We start from the raw sequence: 25,543 nt of genomic DNA, 5'->3' as shown, positions 1-25,543 counted from the left end.
GCATGAGGAAGGGATACATTCTTTTCCATATAGATAACCAGTTGTTCCAGCACTGTTCCCCCATCTGCAATATCCAGTTTGTCATAAATCAAATGTTCAAGTATGTACAGACTGTTTCTGGGCTCTCTTATTTTTTTCATTTTCCATTCTTGTATTAACAACAAACTGTCTCAGTGACTATAAATTCAGTTACTTTTTGGGTTTTTTTTTTTAAGATTTTATTTATTTATTTGACAGAGAGAGACACAGCGAGAGCGGGAACACAAGCAGGGGTAGTGAGAGAGGGAGAAGCAGGATTCCTGCCAAGTAGGGAGCCCGATGCAGGGCTCGATCCCAGGATCCTGGGACCATGCCTTGAGCCGAAGGCAGACGCTCAATGACTGAGCCACCCAGGCGCCCCAAATTCATAGTTAAGTTTTGATATCTGGTAAGGCAAGTGGCTTTCCTCCTCCTCCTCTTCTTCCTTCTTATTTTCTTATACAGGACTTTCTCAGCTATTCTTGCATCTTTGCTCTTAATATAGATATTTCAGGACGCCTGGGTGGCTCAGTTGGTTAAGCGGCTGCCTTTGGCTCAGGTCATGATCTCAGCATCCTGGAATCGAGTCCCACATCGGGCTCCTTGCTCAGCAGGAAGCCTGCTTCTCCCTCTGCCTCTGCCTGCCACTCTGCCTGTGCTCACTCTCTCTGACAAATAAATAAATAAAATTAAAAAAAATTTAATATAGATATTTCAATCACATTGTTAGGCTTTATTAAAAAGGACAATTATTTTTCATGTGATGCCTTTTTATACCTTTTACGTTTTGTCTGGAAGGCATGTATTATAAATAAAAAATAATTTTAAAGAATCTTATGACTGCTCATTGTGTCAAGGTCAATCTGCACTTCATGTCATTTAAGGCCCTCTGTAATCTGATTAGTTTTCCATCCTATTATCCATTACTTCCATATAGGAAATAACATCTCTAAATAGGCTAGTTTTTCTAAAGTTCCCTCTTGTAAACCATAGTCAGCCCACTTATACCCCATCCTTCCTCATACTATTTCCTCATATTAAACTACCTACTCTTCAAACCTGATTGCAGATCTTTCTCCAATCTAGTTCCCTAAACAACTAATGTACTTAAAGTCAGAGTTAGGCTCTTATTAGTTTTCAATTTTATTTGTGATAGTGTAGTGTCCTCAATTAAAGTATGAGTTTCCTAGGGGCAACTATGGGCTATAAAAGACTTGAAGAAATATTTTTGATGGGCTCTTTTCCATGTTAAATGGATTTTAGACTAATCACTGTTGTCGACCTTTAGGTCCAGTCACAATAAGGCCTTTTTATTTGGATATGTTGTCTTGCTTTTGTACTTGATCTAGGTGGGTAACTATGATTAGTGAACTATAAGAGAAAACCAGTGCTTAATGGAATTCATTTACAATGGGCTTTTACAACATAATTTGAAAATACCTTCATCAGCAGAGACAGCCTAATAACATGTTCTTGTAGTAGTTTACAATGTATCTGTATAGCTCTCCATTTGAAGAGATGATAAAGAAACAAGTGTGTGAACCATAATTAAATCCATTAGGCACAGTGTGAGAAATAATGTTTAAACAACAGTTCAACAGTAGCAACACCCATATTCTTCAAAATCTTTCCTAATACTTGAAACAGATATAGTTGAAGATAATTTATTGTTCCTATTTTGTTTCTCAGTTAAAAGAAAAAGAATTAGGGCACCTAGGTGGCTCAGTTGGTTAAGCAACTGCCTTTGGCTCACTCGGGTCATGGTCCTGGAGTCCCGGGATGGAGTCCCGCATTGGGATCCCTGCTCAGCGGGGAGTCTGCTTCTCCCTCTCACCCTCACATGCTCTCTCTCTCTCTCAAGTAAAGAAATAAAATCTTTTTTTAAAAATTAATTAATTAATTAAAAATCATTATTGCTTGATAGAATTCTCTTTGTAGAAGTCAACTAATATTGCCGTAAATGCCCAAATTTGCAATAGTATAATAATTACCAAAGGCATAGGGTATGTATGAATGAGAAGAAATAGAAACCAATAACTATGAAACTTTAAAATATCTACACAAGTGGCGCCTTGGTGGCTCAGTCGTTAAGCTTTTGCCTTCAGCTCAGGTCATGATCCCAGGGTCCTGGGATCGAGCCCCGCTTCAGGCTCCCTGCTCAGCATGAAGCCTGCTTCTCCTTCTCCCTCTGCTGCTCCCCCTTCTTGTGCTCCCTCTCGCTGTCTCTCTGTCAAATAAATAAATAAAATCTTTAAAAAATAATGATAAAATAACATATCTATCCAAGATTACAAATAATAAGGAGCAAGAAAGTAGTTTGAAAAAAATCTTCAAATAAATGACCACTTTTTGTCTTTTTTTTTTTTTATCAAGGGATATTCCTTTTCGTATTAAACATCTTTTATGTATTAGCCAACTTATCTGTTGTTACAAACCTGACATTCTTGGGGATAAAAGTCAGCTACTTTTCAATTAATACATTAAAAGTATGGCACATCATTATTTATATAGGTCATTCAATTTCAGAGTTTAATAAGATTTTCAAAGCACTGATATGCTTTACACTGAAGATTGGATTTAAATGTTATTTAAGTAAAGGTTTTTGATTAGGAAAGTGGTCTATGACCAAGTTCTATTATCATTGTAGTCTATGGAAGCTTTAAGCCAAATTATTTAAAAATAGTTTTAAATGTGAAAACAATTTGCTGCTTCAGATCACACAATAGGATGTGGCAGAAGAAAGGAAAGAAAGCAAGTAATTGAATTGATTATCCTTCAAGTTTCAACCTGAAATCTAAACATCAATATTCATCCAAACTAGCTCAAGAGAGAATATTCATCTAGTTTTCAACAAGCTTTTTTAGATAGAAAAAAAAAAATCAGAGTTTGAAAAAGGGATTTGAAAATAACCATATATGGAATTGTGACACGTTAGACATTTGAAAAGGGTTATCTTCTTATAAAATTACTACTCTGAAAAGTATAATCTAATATCAGAAAGCAATTCATTAGTATCTAATATTTTTATAACTTTATTGTGGTATAACTGATGCACAATCAACAGCATATATTTATTCATTTACTAAATATTTATTTATTTTAGAGAGAAAAGGTCATGCAAGCAGGGGGAGGGGCAGAGGGAGAGAGAGAATCTCAAGTACGCTCCCTACTTAGCGCAGAGCTCGCTCTCATGACCCTGAAACCATGACCTGAGCCAAAACTAAGAGTCTGCTGCTCAACCAACTGAATCATCCAGGTGCTCCAAACTGCACATATTTAAAATGTACAAGTTGATTGGTTTAGGCCACAGTATATACTGTGAAACCTCACTAAAACCAAGTTATTGATTCCCAAAGTTTATTTCCTTTTTAATTCTTCCCTCTCTCCATTCCTTTTCTCCCCCAACATCTATCTCCAGTCAATCACTGATTTACTTTTCAAGTAGTTGAGTATGCATTTTCTAGAAATTATGCAAATGGAATTATACAGGGGTACCTGGGTGGTGGAGTTAGTTGAGCATGGGACTCTTGGTTTCTGCTCAGGCTGTGATCTTAGGGTTGTGGGATGGAGCCCTGTGTGGGATTCCGTGTTCAGTGAGGAGTCTGCTTGTCTCTATCCCTCTTTTTCTCCCCCGACTTACACTCTTTCTCTTGCTCACTCTCATTTTCAAATAAACAAATAAAATCTTTAACAAAGTAAATGGAATTATACAGGCTCCACCTTTTTTGTCTACTGCTTTCAACTCAGCATTGATTTATTCATATTATATCAATAACTCATTCCAGTTGTTTCTATGAAATACTCTACTGCATATATAGAGCAAATCTGGTGTGTCCATTCACCATTTGGTGCACATATGAGTTGTTCCCAGCTTTTGGATATTATAGACAAAACTGATAGGAATATTTATTCATAGATAAGTCTTCAGGGGATATATGTTTTATTTCTCTTGGGTAAATATGTAGGAGAACAGTTAGATCGTAGTTAGTGCACGTTTAACTCTTTTAGAATATGCCAGACTGCTTTCCAAATGTAAATGTACCCTTTTATATTTCCATCCACAGTGTATGAAATAGAATTCTGGTGGATCCCTATCATCACCAAGAGTTGGTGTGGTCAGTCTTTTTCACTGTAGCCACTATTGTGGCTGTGTAGTAATATCTCATTGTGGGGTTTTGTTTTGTTTTGGGGGCTTTTTGGCCATTTTCCTACTGACTAAAGATGGAGAGTACTTTTCATGTTATTTTGCAGGGGTATCTCTTTCTTGGTGAAGTCTCTAGTCAAATTCTCTGCCCATTTTAAAACAAGGGATTTTTCTTTGGTCTTTCTAACGGGTTGTAAGAGTTCTTTACATACAAAACAACATTTAGATTAAAAAAAAGTTTAGATTTAAAATCTTTGTCAGATATGTTTTATAAGTGTTTTCTCTAAAATCTGAAAATTGTCTTTTCTTAACTGTGTTTTTACACTCTTGTTTTAATTTTTATGAAGTATAATTTAACCTTTTCTTTTATAGTTTTATAGTGATTTTTCTATGTCCTGTTTAAGAAATCTTTGCCTAACTTAAGATCATGAAGGTTTTCTCCTATGTATTCCTTCTAGAAGTTTCATGGTTTTAGATTTTGTATTTAGGTATATGATCCATTCTAATTTTTGTAGATATGTTTCTTTGCAAAAGATTGTCTCATTGTTAGAGCACAGTTGCTGAATAAGATTATATTCCCCATTGAATTGCCTTGGCATCTTTATTGAAAATCATATAATTTATGCCTATTTCTAAATTCTCTGTTCTGTTCCATGGATCTACATGTCCATCTGTACACCAAAACCACAATGTCTGGATGACTGTACCTTTATAAAAAGTCTTGAAACCAGGTAATATATGTCCTCTGACTTCAATATTTTTTCAAAACTTTTTTCATTATCCTAGATACTCTTTATTTCCATATAAATTTTAGACTCAAGTTGTCAACTTCAACATGAGAGTCTCCTGGGATTTTGATTGGAATTGCAATGAGTATAGCTCCACCTGAGAAGAACAGATGTCTTAACAATATTAAGTATTCCAAACCATGAACGTGATCGCTCACCATTTATGTTTTCTTTGATTTATTAGTGTTTTGTATTTGTTCACATATCTTGTTAGATTTACATTTAATGGTTTTTGTGTTACTATAAATTGCACTTTTCTTCAACTTCCAATCATTCATTGCTAGTATCTAGGAATAAAATTGATTTTTGTATACTAACTTTGTATATAGCAACTCTGCTAAATTGACTTCTTAGTTCTTGTTACTTTTTTTGTCTATTTGGGGGGATTTTTTCCCATAGACAATCATGTCATCTGTGAATGAAGACATTTACATTTCTTCCTTTCCAATCTATATGCTTTCCTTTTTTTTTTTTTCTATTGCACTAATAAAATCTCCAGTATGATACTGAATAATAGTGGTGAGTTTGGACAACCTTGCCTTGGTCCCAATCTTAGAAGGAAAGTAGTTAGTGTTTCACCAGTTATGATATTAGCTGTAAATCTGTTTGTAGGTACTTTCTATCAGGTTGAAAAAGTTGTCTTTTATTCTTTGCTGAGAATTGTTATCATAAATAAATGCTAACTTTGTCATTTGCTTTTTATGCATCTATTAGGATAAATAGGATAAATTAGGTGTTTCTTTTTTAGTCTGTCTGTTCTTTAATCTATTTACATTGATTTATTTTCAAATGTTTAAGCAACCTTGCATTCCCAGGATAATGACCTCTTGGTCACAATATATTATTCTTTTTATACATGATGGATTCAATTAAATAATAGTTTGCTTAATATTTTGTATCTATGGTTATGAGGAATATTTATATGTAGTCTTCATATACTGTCTTTTGTTTAGTTACCAGGGTAATGCTAGCTTCAAAAAATGAGCTAGGAAGTGCTTCCTCCTCTTCTGTCTTCTGGAATAGTTTCTACAGAACTAGCATTATTTCTTTCATAAATGCTGGTATACATTTTTCCAGTGATGACATCCAGGGCTGGGGGTTACTTTGTTGATTCTTAACTACAAATTACATTTATGTAACTTATGACTATTTAGGTTCTCCAGTTCTTGAATAAGCTTTGGTAGTATTTTTCAAGGAATTTATTTCATCTGAGTTATCAATTTTATGGGCATAAAATTGTAATAGCTCCTATTGTGCTTTTGATGTCTGTAGGATCTTATTTATAACCCCTATTACATTTCTGATGTTGGTAATTTAAGTCCAACAGTCTCTCTTCTAAATGAGTCTGGCTACAGGTTTGTCAGTTTTATTCACTTTTCAAAACACCAGCTTTTGATTTCACTGATTTTTACTGCTTTTCTTCTCAATTTCATTTGTTGCTTTTTTGTTTGTTTTGGATTTAACTTACTCTTCTATATCCAGGTTCTTAATAGAGAAGATTATTTCATAGACAGGAGATTTCTTCTTTTCTAGTGTAAGCACTTAGTGCTCTAAGTTTTCCTGTAAGCACTATTTAAAGGAGTATGCCACAGATCTTGACGTTTTATTTGCCTTTCCATTCAGTCAAAATATTTTGTAATTTCCCTTGTTCCTTCCTTTCTGACATATAGATAATTTAGAATTACTTTATTTCCAAATCCTTGGAGGTTTCCAGATATCTTCTTGCTATTGAATTCTATTTAATTCTTATGGCAAGAGAACATGCTTTATATGATTTTAGTTATTTAAATGTTGATGAATGTTTTATGACCCAGAATATGGTATATTTCGGTGAATGTCCCATGTGCCCTTGAAAATAATATATATTCTGTTGTTTTGGGGAGAAGTGGTCTATAAATGTTGATCATTGTTTAGGTCTTCTCATACTTACGGTCTGTCCTTGTTCCATCAATTACTGAGAGAGAAGTATTGGAATTTCCGTGATTATGGGTTTGTCTGCTTTTACTTTTAATTTCATCAATTTTTGCTTCCTAGATTTCAAAGCTATTTTGTTAGGTGGACACATATTTAGAATTGTTACATCTTCTTGGCTACTTAATACCTTCATCATTATGTAATATGGATTTTTAGTTCTGCTAATATGCCTTGTTTTGAGGTCTACTGGGTGTGATATAGCTATTCTACTTTTCTTTGGATTAATGTTTACAATTATGTCTTTTCCATCTTTTACTTTTAGCCTACTTGTATCTTTATATTTAAAATGGATTTCTTTTAGACAGTATATAGTAGGCTCTTGCTTTTTTATCCTATCTGATAATCTGTCTTTTTATTTGTATGTTTTGAACATTTTCATTCATTATAGTTATCCATATGTTTAGATAAAAATCTCCCATCTTGCAAGCTGTTTTCTATTTGTTCTATCTGCTCTTTGTTCCTTTTATACTTTCTACTTCTGCTTGCTTTTGGATTAAAGATTTATGATTCAATTTTATCTCCATTACTGGTTTATTTTTTAACCCTATTTTTTAAAAAAGGTTAGTAATTGTTTAAAATTTCCAGTGCTTGGTTTTAATTAATATTTCAAATACTATTATACATTTTTCCATATAGTATAAGAATCTTACAGTAGTATACTCCAAATATATCTCCCTCATCTTTAGTGTATTGTTCTCATATATTTTATTTTTATATATTCTGTAAATCCACAATGTTATTATTTTATATTTAGACAATTGTCTTTAAGGATGATAAAAAATAGGGTAAGTACTTTAAAAAAATATTTTATTTATTTGAGAGACAGAGCTAGGGAGAGGGGCAAAGGTAGATGGAGAAGCAGGCTTTCAGCTGAGCAGGGAGCCTGATGCAGGGCTTGTTCCCAGGACCCTGGGATCATGACCCAAGCCGAAGGCAGATGCTTAACTGACTAAGGTAACCAGGTGCCTCAAGACAATAAGTACTTTTTATGTTTATCTTTATTTTAACCATTTTCAGAGATCTTCGGTTCTTTATTTAGATCAAAGTTTCCATCTGGTGTTCTATTCCCTCTGCCTGAAGAATTTCCTATAGCATTTATTGTAGTATAGTCTGCTATTAATGAATTCCCTCAGCTTTTGTTAAAAAAAAAAAAAAAGGTTTTCCTTTTTCTTTCCTTTTTTTTTTTTTTTTTTTTTTAAAGATTTATTTATTTGAGAGAAAGAGCATGAGTAGGAAGAAGGGCAGGGGGAGAGAATCTTTAAGCAGACTCCCTGCTGACCACCAAATCTGACACAAAGCTAGATCCCACACCCATGAGATCATGATCTGAGCCCAAACCAAGAGTTGGAGGCTTAATCAACTGAGCTACCCAAGGTGCCCCAAGTTTTTCCTTTTTGAATGTTATTTTCATGGCATAGGATTCTGGATTGGCAGTTTTTAAAATTTCAGTATTTTATTAACTGTTATATGCCTTACAAAGGGCAGGTCAACTATAATTTTTATTTTTGTTTTATTTTTGTTTTATTTTAATTTTTGTTTTATTTTTATTTTTATTTTGTATGTAATGTGAATTTTTCCACTTATTGCCTTCAAGATTTTCTTTTTATCTGTTTTTCCAGCAGTTTCAAACTGTTATTTGTTTTTAAAAATCCCACTTGGGGACTTCCAAGCTCTGTGAATTTTCCAGTTTGATACCTCCCACTTTATCAAGAGAATTCTTAGTAGTTATCTCTTTAAATATTTTGTCTGTCCCAGTATTCCTTTCTTCTTCTGAGATGCTAATTTATTCCCAGCTCTTGTTCACACATGTGCACACATGTGTGTGTGTAACTTTATTCTTTGTCCTTCAATTTGGGTAGTTCCTATTTACTTATATCCAAGTTCACTTATTCTTTCTTCATCTGTCAAGGTTTACTGATGAGCCCAAAGGCATTCTCGATCTCTAGTATTGTTTTTTTTTTTTTTTTTCCCTTCCAGCATTTCTATTTTATTTGCTCTTATGGTTTCCATCTATCTGTGACTCCCCATGTGCTCAAGCATGTTGTCCTTTTCCCATTAGACCCTTTAACACATAAATCATAGACATTCCTTATTTCATAGTGCAAACATCTGAGTCATCTTTGTGTCTCGTTCTGTTGAGTGCTTTGTCTTTTGAAAAGGGGTTGATGTTTCTTGCTTTTTATGTCCTATAACTTTTAAATACTGTTTTTTTAATTATTGAAGTATTGTTGAAATAAAACATTATATTAGTTTTAGGGGTAAAACACGGTGATCCAACAATTCTATATGTTACTCAATGCTCATCCTAAGTGTAGCCACCATATAAAACTATTACAATATTATTGACTATATTCTCTATGCTGTACTTTTAATCTCTGTGACTTACTTATTTTATTAACTGAAAGTTTGTATCTCTTACCCTTTATCTATTTCTCCCATCCCCCTACCCCACTCCCTCTGGAAATCACAATTTGTTCTTTGTATCTAAGAGTCTATTTCTGTTTTCTTGTTTATTCATTTGTTTTGTTTTTCAGATTTTACATATAAGTAAAATTATATAGTATTTGTCTTTCTATGACTTATTTCACTTAGCATAATACCTTCTAGGTGTATCCATGTCACAAATGGCAAAAAAAATCTCATTCTTTTTTATGGCTAATATTCCATCACACACATACATAGACACACATTATATCACATCTTCTTTATCCATTCATCTATCAGGGACACTTAGGTTGCTTCTATATCTTGACTATTATAAATAATGCTGCAATACACATAGTGGTAGACATATCTTTTCAAATTAATGTTTTCATTTGTGGAAGGTAAATAACAGTAGTGGAATTATTGGATAGTATGATTTTTCTATTTTTAATTTTTTGAGGAACCTCATACTGTTTTCCATGGTGGCTGTATCAACGTAATGTCCCATCAACTGAGCATGAAGTTTCCTTTTTCTCTACATCCTTGCCAACATTTGTTATTTTTTTTGGTTTTTGATACTAGCCATTGTGACAGGTGTGAGTTATTATTACGGTTTTTGATTTGCATTTCCCTGATAATTAGTGATGTTGAACATCTTTTCATATGCCTTGTTGGCCATCTCTAACCTTCTCTGGAAAAGTATCTACTGAGGTCCTTTGCCTATTTATAATCAGAGTATTTTTTTGGTGTTGAGTTGTATATGTTTGGGATATTAAATTCTTATTTAATATATCATTAGCAAATATTTTCTCCCATTTAGTAGGCTGCTTTTTTGTTTTGTTGATGCTTTCCTTTGCTGTGCAAGGGCTTTTAATTTTGGTGTAGTCCCATTAGTTTATTTTTGCCTTTGTTTCTCTTGTCTGAGGAGACACACCCATAAATATGTTGCTAAGACCAATGTCCAAGAAATTACTGCCTACATTTTTAGGAGTTTGTGGCTTCAGTTCTCACGTTTAGGTCGTTAATCCATTCTGAGTTTATTTTTACGTATTGTGCAAGAAAGTGATCCAGTTTTCCCAACACCATTTATTGGGAAACTTTCTTTTGGTCATTGTATATTCTTTCCCCCATTATCATAGATGAATTGACCATGTAAGTATGGATTTATTTCTGGGCTCTTTATATCCTGTTCCACTGACCTATGTGACTATTTTTTGTGCCAGTACCACACTGTTTTGATTACTATAACTCTGTAGTGTATCTTAAAATCTGGGAATGTGATACCTCCAGCTTTGTACTTCTTTCTCAAGATCGCTTTGGCTATTTAGGGTCTTATGTGGTTCCCTAAGAATTTCAGGATTATATGTTCTAGTTCTGTTGTCTTATAATTGTTTACACTGAATACTGGACATCAAATATAGGATAGTAAAAATGGAAGTAAATAGTATTTATGACTGAAATGTGCATGACTCTTTTTGTTAGAAACTTAATGTACAGGTCTGAGTTAATTTAGTCAGGAGTTCATCTTATTTAGGTTTTGTTGTTGTTATGGTTACCTTCAGTACACCACTGGCTTCAAACCCCTCTGGTATTACCTTGTGCTTAAACTGAAGGATGGGTTCCTCCACTCTTAGCTTTTGATCTCTCTATTCATAGTCTTTACCCCTCCTCCACCAGTGGACACTGCTAATATTTTATACTTAGTGTTTGCTAGCTTGCTATGGGGCAGGGGATTCTCTGTTGTCTTGATCCAGCCTCAGCTCAGATAAGACCTATGTCCCTGAATCTTGGTGAATGGGCTTCCTCAGTGATGCCAACCCTCCCCTCAATGATAGGATGTCTTTAGTGGCTGGGATTAGGATGACTTCCTGTTCTCCCCGATGACTGGAGGGTTTTCTATTTCCTCTCCTGCAGTCATAATGGGTCTTCATCTGAGGACAGTTTTACTACCCTCCCCTAGTGACTTATTGGTGTTTGTTTTACAGGAAAGGAAAGTCAGGAAAGATTTTGTGTTTTTCTCAAAGCATCAGCTACTCTCCTTCTCCAGGCCTGTACTACTCAAGAAGGCTTTCACTAGTCCCTTGTCCCACACTCAAGTCTTCTCTTGGGCACCCTGTGAGGTCCATAGAGAAGAACCTACGAGTGGGTGCAAACTCCCCTCCAATAGCAGCTTCCAGGTGTTCTTGTTACTCTGTTATCCTACACTCAGTTTTTAGCAATTTGTTAAAAATTTTCACTGGATATTTCCTACCTGCTATTATAGGGAGTTTGTCATCTTTTTCTTCTGTGTTTTGCCAAAGGTATACTTGCATCCTGTTGCTCCTTGAAGGGGTCTGTCTTTTCATACATTTCAGATGACTTGGCTGCAATGGAACTTAGGATCTCTGGTGGGTTTAAGAAAAATTATGATTTTGTAGATCATACAGTTTTTTCTTATATGATGCTCTTCCTAATCTTCTCCAACCTCAGCAAAATTGAGACCCTTCAGTAGGTTGATGTTGTTTGGAATGTCACAAGCTGGTCCTAAAATTTACATAAAAATGAAAAAAAATCAAGAATTGCCAAAACATTTTTGAAGAACAACAAGGTAATGATAAACAAAAAAGTGAATTATTGGTGCAAAGGCAGACAAATAAACCAATGGTTCAGAATAAAAGTCCAGAAATAGAACCATAGAAACACAGACATTTAATTTACAACAAAGGTGGTACTGCAGAAAAGTAGAGGAAAAGACTGTCCCAGTGAACAATTAGATAACCACAAGAAAAAAAAGCCCACAAAATACTTAAAGGCTACTTCAATCTAATAACCAAAAAATAATTCCAAGTGGATTATAGAACTAAATATAGAAAGCAAAACAATATTAAAACTTCTAGAAATTAACATAGGATAATATCTTCATGGCCTTGGGGCACTGCACAAAAATCAATAATCATAAAGAAAAATAATAAATTTGAATATGTTAAAATTAAGATTATTTGATTGTCAAAACAACAACATTAAGAGAGTGACAGACAAATCAAAATAGAGTGTGAAAGATATCTGCAACACAGAACTGACAAGGATTCATAAACACTCCAACAACATAGAAAAATGTGCAAGAGATTTGACTGACAGTACACAAAAGAGGAAATCTAATTAGCCAATAAATACATGTAAAGGTACAACTTCATCTGTAACCAGTAAATGCAAGTTAAAACCACAACGAGATACCAACTAAACAACTACCAATAATTCCACTCTCAGAAATAACTTAACGGAAATTTAAGTGTGGAATACCAAGAAAATATGTACAAGAATGCGCACAGCAGCACTACTTGTAAGGATAAAACATTGGAATCAATCCAAATATCCATCTACAGTGGACCAGGTAAGTTGGGTATATTCAAACAATGTAATGTTCTATAGGAAATAATATGAACAATTGCTATATGCAATAGATGTGGAACTCAGAAACAATATAGAGCGGTTAATATAGGGCAAAATAAAAGTCATTAATATACAGCAAAATACTGTATAACTCCATTTAATATAAATTGCAAAAAATAGGCAAAACTATAATGTTGAAGGGTATAAGCTTAGGTATTAAGATATCAGTATATGGTTATTTTTGTAAGGGAAGGAGAGCACAACAATTGTGAGAGAAAATACTGAGGCTTCTGTGATGTCAGTGTTGGTTTACTTCTTAACCTGGTTGGTAGTTACCTGGGTGTCCACTTTGTAGACAACTGACCTATATATTTATGTCTCCCATGCTTTACTGTGTGTGTGTGTGTATAATACTTCATTATAGCCTCTCCCCACTTCCCCCCACCCCACAAAGCTTCCAGCTTTTGTGAACTTATTTTTTTATTAGAAGTGTTTCCGATGGAGTGATGTAAGTATCTGAACTCTAATGTACTTTTTGGTTCTGATTTTCTAGGATTCTAGAAAGGTATTTGGTATGTTTTTCGAATGTGGTGGTTGGTGGTGGGGTGGAATTCTTCCCCTGTTTAGAACTGAGATACACAGAATTCAGATAAAGGTAAATAATATTAGCTATCTTACTGACAAAAAGCTGGATTAGAGGATATGTGACCACAGTGGGCTACCAAATGCTCAACTGCTGACCTAGATGGACTTGCACACCCAAGTCCAAGGCTGAGATGGACAAGTTTCCCTGCAGCCTGCCTTAGAAAGCTCAGGATTTGGTTGAAATCAAAGAAATGCAGACAGGTAGAAATTTACCCATAAGATGCATCACTCCTCCTTCCCTGGCATGGAGTGAGTGGGGCAGCTTGCCTTTGCCTCCTGGAGAGTGGAATGGAAATTCTCTACATTCTATGGAAATGTGAAGAATAAGGAATAAATACTATCCCTAACAACAGCTGTGCTTGACAGTCTATCTTTAAAGTCAGCTCTTTGAAGCTTAGCAAAGGCAGTCATAGGCTAAATTTTGGAATAAGCTTCATTCTTGCTCTTATTGCTACTTTTTCTTCTTCTACTTATGAACCTGTCTATATAATCCAACCACCATCTTTTCAGTGCCTTTCTTGGAAGAATCTGCAGAGACTTGTAGGCAAGGGTAAAGGAGAAGAGGGCAGGTGATTTTACATGCAGCTCTTTTCTAAGTCGTATTATTTATGAGAAAAAAAAAAAAGACCTTTCCCATTTCCCTATGAGATGTATTAAATTGGCACACAACTTTTAGTGTCTCTGGAGCTTCTTTAAATCATTCTTTTTCTAGGTAAAGTTATGCCTGGTTCAAGTAAATGCTTTTTGTTATTTAGAAGTGCTCAATGATTATTTACATCAGCCTTGTCTGAAAAAAATGTAAAAACAGAAATATATATCTACAACTTAAAGTCATTATTTCCTTCTAACAGTGATGAAGGTTGATTTCTGTGTATTCACAAATACTTCTATTCATGATTTTAATTAGCATGGATAATTTGGCCCAAGTCATTTCAATTCAGACACAGCAGCATGTGTTTATTTAAACATTCATTCATTCATTCATTCACTTATTTATTTATTTTTAAAGATTTTATTTTACTTATTTGACAGAGACACAATGAGAGAGGGAACACAAGCAGGGTGAGTAGGAGAGGGAAAGCAGGCTTCTCACGGAGCAGGGAGTCCCATGTGGGGCTTGATCCCAGGATCCTGTGATCATGTCGGGAGCCGAAGGCAGCCAGCCGCTTAACGGCTGAGTCACCCAGGCGCCCCCTAAACTTTTATTTTTATGTTGAGGCAATTGTAGATTCACATGCAGTTGTAAGAAATAATGCAGATTCCATTTTGCCCTTTTACCCAATTTCCTCCAATAATAACATCTTGCAAAACTATAGTACAATAGCTCCCAAGATACTGACATTGACACAGTGACAATAGAGAATACATTTCCATCATCACAAGGATTCCTTATGTTGCCCTTTTATAGCCATGCATAATTCTCTCCCCTGCAACCCTCCCCCCTTAAATTCTGGAAACCACTAATCTGTTCTCCATTTCTATCATTTTTGTCATTTCAAGAATGTTCCATAAATGAAGCCATATGGTATAAAACCTTTAAGGACTGGCTTTTTCATTCAGTGAATTCTCTGAATTCACTGTTGTTGTTACATGTATCCATAGTTTGTTCTTTCATACTGCAGACTAATATTCCACAGTATGGATATATCAGTTTATCTGACTACTTGCCCATAGAAAAACTCTGGGTTGTTTTTAGTTATTACAAATAAAAATTCCATGAACACTCATGTTCAGTTTTTTTTAATGTGAATATAAGTGTGTGAAAACATGTTTATAATGACATGTAACTCTTTGCCGAATTTTCTGGCTATTTAAGCCAGAGGCTAAGCAAAAGATGTAAAGGTATTTGCCAAAGATCATAGACTGGTTCTTTATCAACCAATGATTCTTATCAGTACTTACAACTTTGTAACTAACTATCTTGCTACCTGACCTTGAGAAGCCCCCTGAATTTCTCTGAGCCTCCATTAGAAAAATAAATGTTTTTCAAAGCATAGCATTTGAAACATGAACTCCATGAAATGCTCCTAAAAGGGGACAAGGGAGATTTTCACAGTCCAGTAAGTTTGAGGAAATGCTGAATACCACATTTCTCTTTTGAAATAAATATATGCTCCTTGGTGTAAAAAAGGAAGGATCCAGTATCCCACTGCCCAAGTTCAAATTCCAGCTCCATCGCTTGCTGGAATAGTAACCTTTAGCAAGACATTTAACACACCCATACCTGTTTTCTCCTCTATACAGTGGAGATAACAACAGTACCTCACTCATATGAATGGAAGATTAACTCTAATGACAAGAAAACACTTGATAAATTGTTTCCTATTATTCTATTTCCATCATAATCAGATCATCAAAATCATTATAATCTTGTTAAAAAATATACATGTCCAGGTCTACCCCTGCAGATTATATTTAGTAAGTCTAGGGTAAAGCCTGGTCCAGATGAAACAGAGGTTTATTTTTATTAAGAATGTATCCAAGATAGTCCAAGGCAAAATTTAAATCTAGACCCAACTGACTGATGGAGAGCATCATAGTCATATCAGCACACAAATTTAATAAATCCTTTAAATGACTAACTCTGTAGTACCACAAAAAGAGCACAGTTCTTTCCTGAATGGAAGGCTGGGCTTCTAACACAAACTCATGATTCCCCTGGGGGTAGTTCATTCAAAAAAAATGCAGTTCTGTGCAGTTGGTACACATCAGCTTTCAGAAAAATTCCTAAATGTAGCAGTTAGCATCGATATATAAAAATTTTATTTGTGAGTCATTGCTTAGCAAATCAAATCTGAAAATAAGACATTATTTCCTTAGAAATACAAGAAAACAATTATGATTGCTATAATTCCTGTAGGTTTCATCACCACACCGCTGATTTCTGAAAGTCTTCTTATTGTTAAGCACCAGGCAAATTTCCAGAACACTTGGGGAACTCACTCTAGAGGTGGTGGCAATCTTTTTACCACTTCTGCAGCAATCCTCAGGTAAGCTTTGGCCTGGAAAAGAAGAGATTCATTTGTTCTGTACTTCTCCCCAGGAGACATCAAATGACTCATGAACTGTTTGCCAGAGCTGTCTCCTGAACGGAATAGGGAAAAGGCTGAGTGAGATGAGGAAATTCAGCAGCAAGAGGATGCTGTTGTGTACACTAAAGGTGTGACAGGGTAAAAAGAATTTTAGATTCTTAAGGGGGCAAATACTTACAAGGTGACTTTCTGAAAAAATATTTAATACTAGCAATTACTGTTTTTAAGCTCTAATTCCCATTTTAGCAAACCAGCAACCCAGTCTAGTTGTAGAAAAATTTTATCTTCCTCTTCTGACAAATTGATATCTTGAGTCAGATACTGCCAAAACTTCTTTGGCATAAGAGCTGTTAGTCATTTTAAATAGGACTGTTTATTACCACTCTATGGTTTATCTTTGGAAAGCACCTTCCTTATCTCTCTGAGAATGGCATCCAGTACCAGCAGTGAGCACCTCATAGGCTTCTTCACTTGCTGAATTTTGGATCCCAGGAAAGAATTCCTGGGATCAGTTGTTACATTCTTCTTCTGTGGGGTCCTTAGTGCAGCTGAATACGAAGAGCAACCCCCAAGCCACTGTGCATCACAAACTAAGCCAAAGCCTACATGGCCCAGTCAGATCAATGATCATGACATCTGCATCTTAGAAGTTCCAGAGAATTGCAATGTAAATATTATTTATTTCCCCTATCTTATCTATAAAAAGTATCTGTAAGACACAATAGTAAGATCTTCTAAAACCATTAATTTCTACATTTACATACTTGGAGTTATGCATGTACTACCGCCACCACCCCTGCTACTTACTCTTACTACTACTACATCTACTACGACTGATAATAGCTAAAATTTACTTGAGTACTTAATATCTACCAACTACTGTTTCATTTAAACTTGCAGCTACCCTAAGGGATAAATTCTGTCATTAATCCCACTTAAAGATAAGGAAACCAAGAACCAGAAAGGTGAACGGTCTTGCCCAAAGCATTACAGTTAATATGGGATGATCTGGTCTTTGAACCTAGGCTGACCAACTCTAACTCTGCATGATAAAAGAACAATCTGAGGTTTATTTACCCAGACTTGAAGACGTTTCAAGCGTGTTTCACACATTTTCACTTTTAAAAACCATACTTGAGCCCTAACAGCTGAATTATGCTTTATCTTACCAGAAAAGTGCTAAAATCTCACCTATGAGTTCATTTAAAAAAAAAAAAAAGAATAGTTCTCGAAATATGAATAAAGCCTTAATTGTTTTTATCTAGTACCTACTCTACCAAGTACTTTGTATAAGTAATCTCACTTAATGTAAAACAAGCGTCATCAACTCAACTTGGATAAAGTACACAACTGGGAGTTGTTTGCTCAAGGTTACAAAGTCAGTAAGTTGGAAAATATTCAAACCTGGGTCCATCTAACTCCAAAGCTTAGATCCTTCTACTACATATTAAACAGTAAACCCAAAATAGAAGCAATTTTAATCAGAATGCTTTATCTAAAAATGGTTTCACTCTCTGCTATACTTAACAGAAACAACTGTTTTGTGTAAAAACGGAAATAATACTTTGTAAATAAATATTTCTCTTAAATCTAGTGTGCTGATTTTTACCCATGCATCTTTGTAAATACCTTTTATGTCCTAGTAGCTTTTCTGAGCGTTTAAGTCTAAAATTTTTGTGATGAAAATGTAAAGTTCACTAAGGCAAGCTGACAGAAGGCCATCATTCTATCATTTTTAAATCTATCTATCATTCTATCATTTTTAAATTCTTACTTATGGTAAATCACAGACATAAATCATCAGACTACAGAAAGTGCTGAATGATTCCAGAATAATCAAATTTGCTACATTTAACCTTTGTTTTTTAGTGGACTATCTCCAAGCTTAAACTTTCAATATATCACACTCAAAGTAATGATTAGACTGTCATTTGCTAAGAAACCACCGAAAGTGCTTAGTTTCAGTTTCAATTTCTACAAAACTGTTGAGATTGAATTTTTTCAGCCAATGCAGTATCATTTCAACAAATACATTTTGGTTCTTATCATATGCAAGTTACTGTTTTGGAAATCTGTGGGATGTAATGATACAAAAGGAAGGCAGAATAGCTCACTTGTGGAGTTGAGGCTCTGACATCAGACAGGCATGGTTTAAAATCTTAGCTCCATCGCTTATTAGCTATGAGGCCTTAGGCAAGTTACTTAATTTAACCCTTCTAAGACTCAGTTTCCACATCTCTAAAATGGCTGAAGTAACAGTATCTATCTCAAGCATTTGGGGGAATATTAAGTAATAATAAAGTATGTGCAGTACTGGCACAAAAGAAGCAAACAGTTAGTAGTTGCTATTATTACTGTTACATCCTCAGGTAATTTACAATCTCATTGAAGAGTTCATATGAACATGTACCCACAGGTACTTCTCCTGGGATGAGGAACAGTACCTATGGATTTGTCTAATCCATAACTAGCAAAAAGGCAAATATGTGTATCATATGTAAAAAATATGATTTAGACTTCTCAAACTGTTAATACTCTCTCTTTTCATCACCTCAAATATACCACAGAATAACACTTCTATTCAAGATCTTTTATTGGGCCATCCAGAAGCACAGATACGACAGCTGGATTCCATTTGCCTGCTCTATATTAACAAGTTAAAGGAAAGGGATGGCAATCAAAGTGCAAGAAGTTTTATAGAGAACTTTTTCCTTTGTCTTTATTTTTAAATATCTGAAGTTCTATTTTATCATATACAATCATTTCATATTAAGATCATAAGGTAATAATTTAGAAGTTCTAAGATAATAAAGCTTCCACTTATATTTGAAAGTCTTTACCAGGAATACCTTATAGCACACCTTTCTGTATGCCAATATTAAGACTTTTTACTTGATAACAAAAGGATGAAACCACAAAATTATTAGTCAATCACGGGTCCACTACTTGTGTCCTGGACTCAAGCAAAGGCAAAAGGTAGATAAAGTTAAATTAGAAATTATAATCACACCAACAAGAGGCAATGCTACTGGATTTAAGAGTTCTGAATCCGAAGTGTCCACTTCCTCTCCCCTCCTCTGTGGCTTTCGCTGGCTATTATACACTACTATATTTGGAGTTTCAATTTTTCCCCTTTCACTAGCAGTGCACATGTTCAGAAGATTTTGCCCAATGACTGAGGAGGCAGCAGCTTGCTGGTGCTTTTTTTTTTTTTTTTTTTTGCTGGTGCTTTTTAATTGGTGCAGTAGCTCCTTACAACTTTTCTAATGATGACTTAAATTCAGCACAAATCATATCTGAAATTAATCACTATCATTATAGTGTTTGTGTCCACTGAAAGTTAAATGTTCCTGGGAGAATGAAGTCCCTGTTGCCCAATTTTAAAAGATCTGCTGTGCAGAGAGTGACAGTCCTGGAATCTGGGGTTGGGAGGAGGGAGTGATAGAAAAACAGAGAAGGTGGAGTTAGAAAACAAAAAGCTAAAAATGAAACCTTTACTAATTAATAATTTTACTTGTAGGTCAACCCCTAAAAGCAAACAATAAAAAGTGTTGATCTAAGAGGCCAATGATTAACAATTTTATTCGTTCAGTCCCATTAACTTTCACAGAAGTTTATCATGTTGAAAAGTATAAACTTTATTCTTTAAATAAAAACATGTAAGTAGAATCGGTATTAAGCTTCCACAAACACAACAGAATTTGCTGAGAGGGCTGTGACTAGCTCCTATGAGCATATTTCTGTTGGTGTTCATAGGGAAAAAGGGAAAGAAAAAGGTTATCAAGAGGCAAGATTCATCACAAGAGTAAACAGAAGGATCCTGTGATACATTCGAATAGGAGGTGAACCGAAAGCTAGTCTAAATGTACATCACAGACACTGAACTAATCCTGCAATTTATTAGGAAGTGAAGTACTGCATTCGTAAGAGAATGTATAGAGTACAGTGTCAAAGCTGTGAGGGGAAATAGCCTCTAGCACTATCTTGGACAGTTCCTTATTATAAATGAACCCTTGCTTCTTCACCTGAAAAATGGAAATTATTATACATATCTCACAAATGTGTTAAGAGAATCAAATAAAATAATGTATTTACTGCACCCAAGTATTGTACTACCTCTTAAAACAAATTAAAGAAATCATACCTAAGACCTGGGAGGTGATATAATGGAAAGATGCCAATGTTTGCAAGGAAAACACTTGTCTATTAATCACATTTTACCATTTATCAGTTCTATAACCTTGGGAAAATTATTTAAATTCCCTGCACCTCAGTTTCCTCATGTGTAAAATGGGGATTATTTATACATTGCATTAAATTGTTGTGAGCATAAAATTATGTAAGTAAAATGTCTGACAGCATCTGGTACACTGTAATTGCTATTATTATTAGGAGGATGATTACTAATAATGAATGTCTGCAATCTAAGAGTAGGAAGTAATCATTTCCATGGAAACAGAATAAACACAAGGCACTATTTTTTTTTTTTTCTTTTCATGGCCATGCCTAAATCTTAAAATTGCTCAGAAGTCTTCATATTTAAGGTTGACAATCTGGAACATAAAATTCTCACTACTCTTGCCAAGACCTCACCAAATCAAACCTAGCACAAGCTACAAAGGGTTAGGCTGTCCTTGTTCTCATAAATGTCAGTGAGCAACAGTAAAATAATAGGTCTAATGTTTATGCAAATGTAAATGAGATTAAAAAAACTTAATTCCAAAAAACTACAGACACTACTGTTTAAAGTTTTAAATCACATTATCTTTTGATGGTTGCTTTATGTTTTCTCTTTTATTACATTCCTTTTACTTCTTTTCAGAAATCTCAAAGAAAAAAGTAATAACGGATAGGTGGAGAAAATATTTAAAAATCTAAACTCGTAATTGATATAATCTAGTAAGTAATTATTCTTGGTCATAAGAAATCACCATAGAATGTCTTTAGTCTATTCTTCGGAGGCATTTAAAAGTATGTAATTAGGGGGGCATCTGGGTGGCTCAGTGGGTTAAAGCCTTTGCCTTCGGCTCAGGTCATGATCCCAGGGTTCTGGGATCAAGCCCTGCCTGCATCAGGCTCCCTGCTCGGCAGGGAGCCTGCTTCCCTTCCTCTCTCTGCCTGCCTCTCTGCCTATTTGTGATCTCTGCCTGTCTGTGAAATAAATAAATAAAATCTTAAAAAAAAAAAAAAGTATGTCATTAGGGGCTCTTGGGTGGCTCAGTGGGTTAAGCCTCTGCCTTCAGCTCGGGTCATGATCTCGGGGTCCTGGGATCCAGCTCCTCCGTCAGGCTCTCTGCTCGGTGGGGAGCCTGCTTCCCCCACTCTCTGTGCCTGCCTCTTTGCCTACTTGTGATATCTCTCGGTCAAATAAATAAAATCTTTTTTTTTAAAAGTATGTAATTAAAACACACTCGAATTTCATACAACTTTCATCCTCTACATAAAGTACACCTATGGTAGCTGGGTTGGCAGACTAATTATGAGAATAATAAAGGGTTACAGTTTTTGCTTATCTGGAAGATTTCTAAGAAAAGACTGAAAAGGAAATTTAACATTTACTACCTATAAGTCAGAGAAAAGAAACACAATGATAAGTGCTACACATTATACTCTATTTCCTCAGAGATCATATCCCCCGCAACTTAATTACCTACGCCATAACTTTGGACTCTTAAGAAAGGGAAAAGACCTTGGGCCCCTGAAAGAAAGAACTCTAAATGAAGGTACTTTACTTATCCAAGATTCCTGACCATCATTTTTACCCTCACTTTATTTTTAGCTTTAACCAACCTCAGCTCTTTTATTTTCCAGTTCACACAAGATTTGAGAAAGGAAGAAAGGAATGAAAGTAGTAGTAGTTATGGATAGCCAAATAATAGTACTATAAAGTTAAACCCATTAGCTAAGGAAAAACAAAAAGGAGTAACTGTAAGAAGGCTGACTGGGGCTTTTCAGCAAAGAAGCACAAAAACTACATCAAAACTGATGCATCCAGATGATGGCTGAGCTTCTAAATTACATAGCAAGTGCTACTTAGGACAGAATAAATATATATGATTAATTTTATTCCTATCTAAAAAAGAGAGTAAAATAAAAGATTTTATTCTTAAAGTCGTAAAGCTTCAGCAGTCTTGAAAATCTATCAACTGTATCTCCAATGACGTTGGCTCATGAAACACAACCAGTTTTTACCTTACCTCCTCAATCATATTTATCAAAATAAATAGTGAAAATCCCATCTCTAATGCATAAAACAACTTCCTTATATCCAACTTAATACTTTCTTTTTTTTTTTTTTAAGGTTTATTTATTTTAGAAAAACAGCACAAGTGGGAGAGGCAGAGGGAAAGGGAGAGAAAATTTCAAGCAGACCATTCACTGAGAGTGGAGCCTGATACGGGGCTCTATCTCACAACCCCAAGATCATGACCCGAGCTGAAGCCAACTGGGACGCTCAATCGACTGCCTCACCCAGGTGCCCCCAACTCAATACTTTTTTACGTCAGTTTTCCTTCTCCTAACAATCAGCTGAACTTCTAATACTGAAATATGGTAATCTTGGGTAGTTAGATACTGCTAGCCAGAAAAACAAGAATTTTATAAACACTCGTTATTTGTGTTCTTCATGAGAAAGCTGGCTAGGTGATAGGCCTTTGCAGGTAAACTTGTTCAGATAATAATTCAGAGCAAGCACTGATATGCTTATGATATAAAATAGTTATTTAAAGATGCTTTAAATAAATTAACTTATCTTTGTTTAAAAATGCATTGCAAATAAACTGGATCTTCCCAATTTTCTTTGTAAATATCAAAAAGTATATATCCTGTAAAAAGACACTAAAATACATATATAAAAACATCACTTACCTCATCACTTTCAGGCTGTGAAAACACAATCGGCTGGCCTGTATCTGAAGTTTCCCTTATATTAAGATGTAAGGGAATGTCTCCTAAAAGAGCCAACCAGACATCCATTAATACTACAAAAGTTTACATAGGCATTTGGAATTTCACTATTTGAACTTCAGAAAAAAAAACATACAAAAAAAGTTTAAATTAAATTCATTCAAGTCAACTTGAACTATGACTATCTTCAAGTTGCTAAATCTCTGAAAAAGGAATTTCAAATGAAAATTAGGGCCAACGTATTTCATTTGAGGGTAGTTCCGGGATTGTGTGATGTATATATGAAAGCTATGTGGCAGGTGATCAAGGGATAAGGCCTCTGATTTATTCTTTGCTGGAGGTCTTCCAGCAAGAAATGGCTTGGAAGACATTTGTAAAAGTATTTCTCTCTGTAATATCTGATATAGACACATCGTACCAAGCAATAAGAAGAAATGAAGACAAAAAGATGGGGAGACAAATTCATAAAAAAAAAAAAGTGTAACAAAATTATCTTCCTGATATTGGCAGATGAGTGAGCTAAGAGAACTGCTGAAAAGTAAGGCAGACCTGTTATCTCTACTACCTTTCTCTTTATCCGATGGAACTATTTTTCTTTTATCATGTATCAATCTATATAGCATTACATATAACTTGTGAACCAGATGAGATCTCAGAAGTAGTTAAGAACCTCCATTATACACACTTGAGATTGAAAAGGCAGTGTGTCTTTCCTGTGTTACTATCAGGTGGTAGAATTTAGGGGGAAAATGCTCTGATCCATCATACAATTGACTCTACCACCTTTCAAAAAGCCTTTCAAATGCAGTAAATGGAGTCATAAGTAGAAAAGTTGACTTGTCATGCTACTGAGCATTCCTAGAACCACTCTAAATCCATGCAAGCTTTACTGAAACATACATGTGTGTTTATATAAATAAGTCAGCAGCACCACGCCAGGCTAGGTAAATAAAGCAGAAGTATATGCTACAAAATTATAAATCTATTACAAGTTATATTATAAAGTACATAGAGTAACATAATTCATTCTTCTCTTGTCAGCAAATTCTCTTGTCTTAATCAACTCTTTAAATCTTTCCTAAATGTTCAATAGCCAATGACAAAATACCTGAATATTTCTGTAGTCACTTAAAGATTAGCTTTTCAGTAACTTTGATGTCTATTCTATATATCAACTTAAGAGTGCAAGAAACTGTCACAGGGATATGGGAAAATATGTTAAAGAAAATTCTTAGAAACCCATAAAGCTTTTTCCTTGATTTATGCCATCATAGTAAGGAATCCTGAATGGTTTCAGTTCTACCACAATAATGGAAGGAAAAAAAGCAAAACTGTTTTCTTTATATATAGTCACCTCTTAGTATAGTTTCTGCCTTCTAGAGACTCATAATCCTATCTATAAGCAAAGAAGAATTGATGAAGAAAGAGGAAAACCTTTTTAGAAAACAGGTGGCACACCATAGTGAGACTGGTAATGGGCTAACAGCTGTTTAATAGAGAGGGATAAAAAGGAATAAAGATAAGTAGAGTGGGTAAAGTGCAGCCTGGCCTTGAAATTATCTTTGAGGGACTAGGTCTGAAGGAAGCGAGGGCATATTTCAGAGACATAATGACTATGCATAATCTTGTCCTTGTAGGTAATACCAAGAAAGTTCTGACAGCCATTTTACCAAATAATTTTTTAAATATAGCCCACTGGATGAAAGTAAATTAAGAGGCAGCCAGGGAGTCAGTAAAGGACATATAAGGGTTCCTGGGGAATTCAACCAGCCAGAAGGCCATAACTGGAAGAGATCTTACCCTGACTTCAGTTCCTCCTTCCTGCCTCCAGCCTCTTTGTTATTGGAGCCCCTGCTCCAGACCATGGGAGGTTTCACTGGGCCCCATGACTGCATTAAAAGGAGGACATGTGCCCTGAATTGGAACTCTGAATTATTTTTCCCAGAACACTATTAGATACAACAATCTATAAGCACTATCTGTTTTTTGTGATCAGTAATCAGTGTTTCTGACACATTTTTAGGGTAACTAAACATTTGTGAGCTGTTGATTAAAATGTAATTTCCATATGTGAGATTGTTTCTCTATGAGATATATTTCAAATTCAAAATAAATGATTGATGATATCATAACACCATTTATAAATCAGGGAATTATAATATTGTCAGTAAAATTCAATAATGCCATTATAATTACACATTTACTTTATTATATAAGTGAATGTCAATCTGTTGTTATTATGC

At 34.8% G+C, this 25,543-nt stretch overlaps 1 protein-coding gene across 1 annotated transcript in view; it reads right to left on the bottom strand.

Moving 5' to 3' along the window:
• Positions 1–14,301: 14,301 nt before the first annotated feature.
• Positions 14,302–25,543, bottom strand: part of NUBPL (NUBP iron-sulfur cluster assembly factor, mitochondrial) — a 200,773-nt gene continuing 189,531 nt past the window's right edge. The window contains exons 10-11 of the mRNA XM_080808849.1: positions 23,262–23,344; positions 14,302–16,364 (exon numbers count right to left, since the gene is read on the bottom strand). Coding sequence (XP_080664975.1) covers positions 16,302–16,364; positions 23,262–23,344 — 146 coding nt within the window. The 3' untranslated portion in view covers positions 14,302–16,301. The remainder of the gene's footprint in view (positions 16,365–23,261; positions 23,345–25,543) is intronic.

Source organism: Martes martes (genome assembly GCF_963455335.1).
Source record: "Martes martes genome assembly, chromosome: 7".
Lineage (NCBI taxonomy): Eukaryota > Metazoa > Chordata > Mammalia > Carnivora > Mustelidae > Martes > Martes martes.
Note: the sequence above shows the minus strand (reverse complement) of the source record. Positions and strands in the feature narration are given on the sequence as shown.